Source organism: Artemia sp. Qi Xiang Cuo, chromosome 12 (assembly GCF_049724085.1).
Source record: "Artemia sp. Qi Xiang Cuo chromosome 12, ASM4972408v1, whole genome shotgun sequence".
In the NCBI taxonomy this organism is placed as follows: Eukaryota; Metazoa; Arthropoda; class Branchiopoda; order Anostraca; family Artemiidae; genus Artemia; species Artemia sp. Qi Xiang Cuo.
In genome coordinates this window covers 7267692-7277625 of record NC_142805.1, presented here as the reverse complement: position 1 = coordinate 7277625, position 9934 = coordinate 7267692, and the positions used below count along the sequence as shown (strand labels likewise).

General features: G+C 33.5%; 1 protein-coding gene across 1 annotated transcript; it reads right to left on the bottom strand.

Annotated features, from left to right (window-relative positions):
• Positions 1–453: 453 nt before the first annotated feature.
• Positions 454–9709, bottom strand: LOC148945723 (uncharacterized). Its single transcript, XM_089097494.1, has 3 exons — positions 9667–9709; positions 7815–7985; positions 454–1511 (listed from the first exon to the last, which is right to left on the bottom strand). The coding sequence occupies exons 1-3, from the start codon at positions 9707–9709 to the stop codon at positions 454–456; spliced, it is 1272 nt and encodes a 423-aa protein (XP_088953620.1).
• Positions 9710–9934: the final 225 nt, after the last annotated feature.

The following is a 9934-nucleotide window of genomic DNA, read 5'->3' as shown; positions in this document are numbered from 1 at the left end:
AGATTGTCAATAACGCTTTTTCATAAAAAAAATTTATCAAATTAAAAAGTAAAACCTGGGTGGCCCTTTCCTTAAAATATTTGCTCATGCGTGCATACTACAGAATATCAACCACTAAAATTTTTACCAAATCAAGGCAGGTTTCAGCCAATCAACAAAACACACCCCTAAGTTTTCCCATTGTATTCGCCAATATTAATAAAAATAAAATGTACTCCTATATTATGTAGGATTAAAGTTTATACGTTTAGTCAACTACCAATGGAAAGCAAGCTCTTATATAAAACGGAAAAACAAAAACAATATTGAAAATATATTCAATATACTTGTCAAAGATATAATTGCTGTAAAAACTTGTTCTGTGAAAACAGTTATATCCAACAGGAAGTTTTTCTCTAGCACAAAATCTAGGATAAATTTTAACATGAACTTTTTAAAAAACATACAAAGACCTTATACACTGACAAACCCAAAGGCTTTTCCATCAGTGTGACTTCTTTGATGAGACGATAACCCAGAATTTGAAGCAAAACCTTTCTCACAAATTCCACATTCAAAAAGTTTTTCATCAATATGACTTGTCTGGTGAAAAGATAGGTAAGTTTTACGGGAGAAGGTTTTCTCACATATATTACATTCAAAAGGCTTTTCTCCGGTATGAGTTCTGTGGTGACGAGATAAATGGGAACTTGTAGTAAAACGTTTGTCACACGCATTACATTCAAAAGGTTTTTCTCCAGTATGAGTTCTTTGATGAAGAAATAGGTTACCTTTGCGGTAGAATGTTTTCTCACATACATTACATTCAAAAGGTTTTTCTCCAGTATGAGTTCTTTGATGAATAAATAAGTTACCTTTTAGGTAGAAGGTTTTCTCACATACATTACATTGAAAAGGTTTTTCTCCAGTATGAGTTCTCTGGTGAAGAAACAGATGGGCTTTTTGGCGGAATGTTTTCTCACATACTCCACATTCGAAAGGTTTTTCTCCGGTATGAGTTCTCTGGTGACGAGATAAACGGGAACTTGTAGGAAAACGTTTGTCAAATACATTACATTCAAAAGGTTTTTCTCCAGTATGAGTTCTTTGATGATCAAATAGGTTATCTTTTCGGTAGAAGGTTGTCTCACATACATGACATTCAAAAGATTTCTCTCCAGTATGAGTTCTTTTGTGATAAGATAAACTGGAAGTTGAAGCAAAACATTTCTTACATGTACAACATTCAAAAGGTTTATCAGCAGTACGAGTTCTTTGATGAACGGATAAATTGAAATTTGTAGTAAAATGTTTCTTACATATATCACACTCGAAAGGTCTTTTTTCAGCACGAGAAACCTCCTGTTGTGCCACATCACTTTCAGCAAATTCATAAATGTGACTTGGCACCTCATTTTGACAATTCAAATCCATTTCGTTTTTTAGACATATTCTGGTAAGACCTGGCATGCTAAGTAATCCACATTCTTGTTTGCTGATATGCTCCTCAGAGGAGGCTCCAACAGGGAGAACTATAATAAAAAAAAATTACTCAAAAAAATCCTTAAGACTTTGATTTTTGTAGCCCATTTTTTATTTAGTACACATCTCAGCATTTATAGTTTATAGCCTTACACAGTTACTATAAATAAAAATTTAATAACTCTTACCTCAGTCTTTAATTTATAAAAACCAATTTGAGGCCTTATTTTTATAGGAGTTCTAATTCTTTATTCCTTCCTTTATTTGATAATTTAGTATTCTGGCTATGTGCAACTTTAGTTCAGGGTGGCTTTTGTCTTGAAATCAAATCAATAATTTCTGATCAAGCTCTTTTTAGTCAAATCCTCCAAAGAAACGTTTGTTTTATATTTTCCATATATAAATGTATATTTTCTAAATTTATAAAAGGTAGATATTGTAGATAGCATGTGGTAGGTAGGACGGTAAGAAAAGTATGACTTACTTTCTCTTGTTACAGCCACAAATGTGTGAAATAACTTTTTTCTGTAAAAAATCAAGACGTTTCCGGCGATCAAAAAACTGATAACTTAAACTATACTATTTGCCAGAAGAAAATAAACACAAATCAAATCTCAAAAATCTGTATCCACATATGACATAACAACTAACACCACAACTTCTGTGAAAGGCAATAATCATGAAGAAGCCAAGTTTTTATTTGATTTCAAAATGAATCTAACTGATTGGGCCCCTTTCAAATTATCCAGTTCTTCGGCAACAGTGTTGCATTCAAGTGAAACTATGGTGTTTTAATAGAATGATTAAACTATGGAGATATACATTGGCATATTACTACTGCTACCAGCAACTCACCGCAGCACCAAGCCCCCGAAGGGCAACGTAGCTATGCACGCTCCGCCTCAATCGCAATCTAATCAAAGCTTCCCTCTTTACACCCATAAAATTTATATTAAATATTTCTTTAATAGACTATTCCAGAACAGCCGTGGAGACGGTTAGCCATAGACGGTCGGCCATACAGGAAAATCTTGATAATGTTCAAAAAAAGTTCCCTAACAATTTCAACTTTCCTCTCATTATGGCCCTAGATAAAGGGAATAAACCACATTTTTCGTATAGCCTACTGTTTTAAATACGGTCAGTCAGTCGGGTACCCAATAAAATCAGTAAGCAATTTCTCTAGGAAACATCTAGCAAATCTTCCTCCGTTTTTGGCGAATCGTCTCCCATGCTTCATAACCATATCTGACCACTATTTTCACTGTAGCTTCCAATATTCTAATCTTGGTTTGAAGGCTTATCTTCCTATTCTTCCAAAATTAATTCAACTGTAAACAAAAACACCCCGAGCCTTGGCTTTTCTACTTTTAACATCTTTGCTTCTCTCACCATCTTTACTAATAATACTACAAGGTAAGTGAAGCTGTCCACTTGATCAATCATTTCGTTACCCAATATCACCTTTCATTTTCACTTACTCATAGCCTTAGCAACTTAGTCTTCTTAACATTAATTTTCAAACCTGTTCTAGTATCTTGAATCGTAAAACCTCTAAAACATCCTTCATTTTGCTCACACTTTCATCTAGGATGCTAAAATGATCAGCATTACCTAAGTCGAGGGAAGTTTTCTTTCCCATTTGATTCCTTTTTCTTCCATTGCATTTGCTGTGCTACTTAAGACAAATTCTATCAAAATGATCCCTATAATTGAGGATAGAACACAGCCCTGCAAAACTCCTGACAGAATATGAACTAGCTAATTACCATCTTTCTATCTTAACCGCAGAAGTGCTATTCTCGTACAGTAATTACTTTAATGCATTTTTTTAACATCATAGGCAGCGCAATAGCGCTGCCTAAGTAAAGAACGTTGTTGGCAAAATGTATTATTTTTTCTTTCTTTCTTTAGACCAGGGCACTTCGTATCGAAGGAGATGTCGTGAAAACATCGCAAAGGGCTCAGTCGATTGGAAATTGGAGTGGCTTGTGCCCTTTTTAATAGTCGAAAATGATTGAAAGGCAACTAACACCCCTTCCACACCCACCATTTGCCCCAACACATCCAATCAAAATTTAGAGATAGCCAATTTGTTCAGTGTAGTTGATTTCAAGATAGAAATTATGTTTTTGAGGACGACACTCCCCTTCAACCCTCAGGGCAAGGGTTATAAGTTATGCCCTGGGGTCATATAAGGTTTTTTAAAGAAAGTGTTGTCGTAGAAACTTCAAAAAGGTCTCTTTCGATTTCAAATTGAAAGGGCTAGTACTATTTTTAATAGTCGGAAGTGAATTGAGGGCAACTAAAATGCCTTCTCGCATACCATATTTCCTAATACATCCAAAAAACGTTTTGAGATTACCATTTTGTTCAACGTAGTTCAAAATTCTGGAATTTAGGTCTTTGAGGATGACAACCCCCCACAGCCCTCAGGGCAAGGGATGTAGGTTATGCCCTGGGAGCACATAAGGTTTTTTTTTTATAGAAAGCGTTGTCGTAGAAACTTCAAAAAGGGCTCATTTGATTGGAAATGGAAATGGCTAGTACCCTTTTTAATGGTCGAAAGTGATTGGAAGGCGCTTAACACCCCTTCCACGCCCACCATTTATCCAAACACATCCAATCAAAATTTGGAGATAGCCATTTTGTTCAAAGTAGTTGAAAGATCTGGAAATTATACCTAAGAAGATGATACTCCCCCCACAGCTTTAAGGTTATGGGTTTAAGTTATGCCCTGGGGGCATGTAAGGTTTTTATTGAAAGATTTGTCGTAGAAACTTGAAAAAGGGCTCATTCGATTGGAAATGCAAAAGGCTTGTGCCGTTTTTGATAGTCGAAATTGAGATGGCTTGTGCCCTTTTTAATAGTCGAAAGTGATTGGATGGCAAGTAACCCCCCTCTCACGCCCACCATTCCACAAACACATCCAATCAAAATTTTGAGACAGCCGTTTTGTTAAACGTAGTTGAAAGGTCTGGAAATTATGTCTTTGAGGAAGACAACCCCCTCACAGCCCACAGTTGAAGGGTTGTAAGTTATGCCCTGGGGCATATAAGGTTTTTATAGAAAGCGTTGTCGTATAGACTTCAAAAAGGGCTCATTCGATTGGAAATTGAAAGGGCGGTATTCCTTCGTTATACATACTCTTTTATATACAGCTAGTTTGGTTAATGCTAATGAAATAAAGAAAAATAGGATGAATATATAAAAGTTTAGAAACTAATTTGGGCTATATATTTGCACACTAGGGGGATGGCGAAAAAAAACAAAACACACACTTTAAATATTTTATACGCAATTAAAACCCCGCTATACAGAGTATTTCTCTACAGCGGTGTCTTGAATCATCCCGTAAAAACTAGTTTTCCGTCACGTCTACAGTTTGACATATATAAAAGAGTAGGTATAACGAAGGAGTTCCGTAAGGGCTAGTACCCTTTTTAATAGACGGAAGTGATTGGAGGGCAACTAACCCCCCTCTCACGGCCACCATTTCCCCAAACACATCCAATCAAAATTTTGAGATAGCAATTTTCTTCAACGTAGTTGAAAGTTCTGGAAGTTAGGTCTTTGAGGATGACAACCCCCCCCCCAGCCCTCAGGGCAAGGGTTGTAAGTTATGCCCTGGGGGCGTATAAGGTTTTTATTGAAAGCGTTGTCATAGAAACTTCAAAAGGGATCATTCGATTGAAAATTGAAATGGCTAATGTCCTTTTTAATAGTCGAGAGTGATTGGAGGGCAAATAGTCCCCCTCACACGCCCACCCTTCCATTTGCCCATTATGTTTAAAAACTAAACATTGCCTTAAGATTAAATCAAAATGCACTATGTTAATGCTAATTCCCAATAAGGCATCTCAGCAGTATCCCAAGAACAACTGAGGATGTTATGTTCAAAATTTCGGGGCTACTTCTGCTCTTAATTTAACCAAATCAAAATAGCATAAGTGTATCTAAGCTATCAAAGAAAATAAACAGATTTTTTTTTGCGAATGGTATCAAGTTTTCTATTTCAGGTCAACTAGAGGAGGTATGAAACTAAATTAAACACTACTATTTGTGTCCAGATTTTTAAAAGGGCGTATGTTGTTAATAATTTTTGAAAATTTCTCTCCAGTATACAAATAACAGGCCAAACTATAAAGTCTTAAAAAAAGAAAAGATTTAAAGAATTATTTTCTTTTTCCCGGAAAAAAATATATCAATATAAAACGAACAGACATTAATTAAAAAAAAACTTTTTCCACAAAATAAGTTTTTCTAAGAAAAGTAGAGAACTCCATTAAACAAAAAATGAGCAAAAATAAAATCAAATAATCTACCAAGTGTGAAACTACCATAAATCAGCATCGATAAATAAATGAAAGCCAAAACGAACAGAAATTACAATAAATAACCAAGTCAAACTCAAAAGGAGCAGAAATTAACATAAGTTGGGCGCAAATCTCCTATGCCTTCCCAAGGCCAGAGCATAATTTGAACTTTACTGAAAAAAATACTAATGAATGTACATTGTCAGTTTAATATACATATACTGATTTTTAGTAATCAAATGTTAATATTATTTGATTTATTAAAGTTATAAAAGTAAAAACATTTAAATTAAGCTCTTCCATTGGCTTAATTGCATAAAAGTAAAAGTAAATTGGCATAAAAGTTAAAGCTCTTCCATTGGCTTAATCAAAGGCCTGCTCACAATCTATAAAACTGATGACTATAAGACTGTGATTTCTGATGCTAAAATGCATTCTGTTGTTTCAGTATTGGTTATTTTAAGTCAATTTAGTCCAGGCAGGTCTTCAGGATACAGTATTTGGGAGGGGGCCAAACACCAATATTTGGCCTTTAAAGGCCTCTATGAGGGCTTTTATATACGGCCATTAAAGGCTGTTTATAAAAAACAGGATACTTGGCTCTGCCTGTGGATGCACAAGTTCTATTCAAAATTTTACTCAAGCACGTCTTCTAATTTAAATACATTTAAAGCATCCCCTTTAGCATTCATATTTTATTATAGAACAAAGCATCATTAATTGTGTTTGACTAATGTCTCTTTAATAAGTGTTAGCAGTAACCTATAAGAATTAATAAAACAAAATTCTGGAATTAATTGATTTCAGAAAAAACATTATTTCTGGATGAAAAAAATTAACTTATAAATTTAACAACAGGATTTTTTCTGTTATTTGTCTATTCCTCCCAAATTATAAATTTAATTTGTTTTAGGATTTACCACCTAAGTAGACTGCCAGAAAGGCCAGAAAGGGTCTAGCCTTTCTGGCCAGACCCTTCCTAATAAACTTCTGAAAATAAGTTGATTCTGTGTAAAAGGGTCTAAGACTGCCAGAAAGGGTTATTTGACCTCAGTAAAAAAAAAAAAAATAAAAAAGTTTCCTTTACAGATCCTTTGTCCATCAAATCTTTTTTATCATTCAGAAGTAGAAAACGCTTAAACAAATAAATAAATGGTCTAAATAATTATCATTTGAGATGACTTAAGGCTCATATTAAAAAAAAAAAAACAAAAAAACAATAAAATACCATCGTTCAATATTAGCAACTCAGCAAACAAAAAAGGTAAAATATAATTTTTTATGTAATTATGTTTTGTAAACTAACTATTTTTGGGTTAAAAATTAAGTAGAAAAAAAGGAATAATACAATGCAAGGGTAATGAAACAACGTATTTAAACGACAGCTGATGTTTATCAGCTGATGCATGTAAACAGAATAAAATTGTTTTTCAAGATAAATCTTTCAAAATAAAAATTTTGAAAGATTACTATTGTTAAAGGATTTTCAAAGAAACAGACGTTCATGCTTTAAATGCTTAAACCATTTGCATTCATTCATAAAGAGAGAGGATTATTTTCTTAGACTATTTAAAACTTTCCTAGGACATTGTATCCCCCCCCCCGCCTATTTTCCAGGAATTTACTATGACTAGCAAGCTGGTCTTCCATTTTCCAGGTTTTACAGGGCCAGTGAGAACCCTGAAGGATACGTATAGCCAAAGCTTTGCACTACATACAACAGAAAATATCTCATATTTTAAAAATTTTTAAAGAAATCTAATGAAATCCAAAAACCATAAAAAGAAGTTTCAATATAAATTAAGATTGTCGTTTTATCCAGGGATCTAATTGGAATACAAAATTTGACGACTTAATAGTTAGAACCATCCAGGACTGTTATTTACTAAATATTTTTTTTTCAATACAAACAATGCACTAAGCTTCAACAAACACCTATTTTTCAAATCCCGCCACAATTTCAAAGGAAGCATAAGTTACACCTTCTCATTTTGGACACACAAAATACAGAGAAAGATCAGGATATGTGAAGCATACCTTTATCTCCGACAGTGTTCGGCTCCAGCTTCACATGGTCAACTTTATGTTTACAAGCTCCAGAAATTTCAGAAGGAACAGCAAAAAGATTCGCCGCATTTTCCAGTAATAACTTAGTATGTGCACTTCCAAAAATGTCTTTATCATCATTTGAGGAGGTGTCTTCAGCTTCTACAAAATTAGAATAAAAATCATAAGGACACGCTCACTAAACAACAAATTGAAGCCATAAAACATTCAGATTACCATATACTCTTTGTATGGCAATTTGTGAAGGATTAAAGGTAAATTTATCCTCCCAGCATCTAAAAACTATGTAAATATATACTAAGGTTAAGATTATAAGGTTGGAAAAAAAAAATATTATGAAAATAATTGCAAATAGTTACAAGTTCTGTCAAAAACGATCTTCATCAAAATTGAAGCAATATACCTAGTAAAGAGCCAATAACCACTAGTAAGAGAAAGCTTAAGACTTGTTTTTAAAGAAAAACTTTCTAGCTAGAAAAATATGGCATTTCAATCTGATTATCGACTCATTATTCTTGTAACTATGCTGATTGGCAGGAATGTTACATCTCATTAATAGACTATTATTTTACATCTCATGGTTGGACCTATAGCTGAAATATAAAGCGCAAACCTCAACCAATAGAATGAAAAAGTTTGAAAGTCGATTTTCTACAAAACTGTCTAGAGAAAGGCTTTTTTCTGTGCACGCGGATTCAGAAATCCCAACTATTATTCATGTTAAAAGGAAATGAAACTTTTTAAAAACTTTAAAAAAAGAGGCTGAATTCAAACCCCTCTAAAGTCATATCGAAATTAGAAGCATACTGTTGAAAATTCTCCCATTAAAACTTTTAAAGGGGAGAAGTGGAAGCCTCACTTTGAATAAAAAGATAAATCAAGTTTATCCAAGAGTAACATTTATGTATTTCTTTTGCTACCTGTTTTTTTTTCCAAGTACGATTTTTTCAACACTGTGGGTTTGAAATACTGAGAGAAATCTGATTTGAATAGAAATGAAAAGCTAAAGTACCCCCTTTTAAGTAGTAAAAGAAACTGTGGTACCCGAAGTTCTGTTTTCTGGCACAAAAAATTGTATTCTCAAAAATAACTATAATGTTTAGGAATCCTAAAGTATGAAATCCATTATTAAAGAAACCAAGCAGAAAGAAAAAAGGGCAGGGGGTTGAGTCTTTCAGTATTGTTTATTTCATTAGAAAAAGGATTTTTAAAAAGAAAAATATAGAACATATTGTAATTGGAAAAATCTATTCTTCAATAAAAGAGATTTTAAGTCCCACCCCTCCCCCAATAAAACGTATCATATGCCTGAATAAGAGTATAATTAGTATTTACAATAACATAACGTTTTAGAATAAATAGTGACGGAGCATAGGGAAGAGGTGACTTTACACAAACAAAAAGCTTCATAAAGAAGATATAGGAAAGGTTTGAGAAAAAGCTGAGGTGCTAGACATTCATTAAAAATATTTATACTTCTTTTAATTGATTCTGAAATATGTGCTGCTTCTCAACACCACACTTTTCCTGTTAAAGTAAATAAAACCATTTAAAACTCTAAGTTTAACAAAGGATTTTGTACTCAATTTGAGGGTAATAATTTATCAAATTGCTTAACGGTATTTGCAAGAAATTAATTTGGAAAATGTCTTTGCAAAAAATACTTTTTAATTAATAGTAGTTAAGTTTTATAGCTTGTTTAATTTATTTTTCGAGGTAAAGTAGAAGAAAAAGTCGGAAATGGTAACAACTGCGCCAACTGTCAAACAAAACTAGTAAAAATAAACAAAAAATTAGCTAATCCACCCATAATAGCAATTACCTTGCTTAGCAGCAGTGATGTCAAACAGAATTGGGGTTTCCATGTTTCATAAATTGATTCAAATACGTGGTCAGTCTCTTTTGACTGTTCCAGGTAGTTAGAAGTCTCTAGAATCCGAATAGTTGATTAATTATAATATGGTATTATATGCCATATCATGGGCACCGGCAGGGGGGGATGGGGCATGCCCCTCCTTGAAATTTGGGACTATAAAGTAATTACCAGGAAAACAAAGGAAAGAGAGTAGAATAGGAAAACCATGTAAAAA

Excerpts from the sequence above, each read along its gene's own strand:
- LOC148945723 (XM_089097494.1), bottom strand. The coding sequence starts at position 9,709 with ATGGAAACCCCAATTCTGTTTGACATCACTGCTGCTAAGCAAG. Across the intron at positions 7,986-9,666 it reads CATCACTGCTGCTAAGCAAG|AAGCTGAAGACACCTCCTCA; the intron begins GTAATTGCTATT and ends CTAATTTTGTAG. Across the intron at positions 1,512-7,814 it reads GAACACTGTCGGAGATAAAG|TTCTCCCTGTTGGAGCCTCC; the intron begins GTATGCTTCACA and ends TTTTTATTATAG.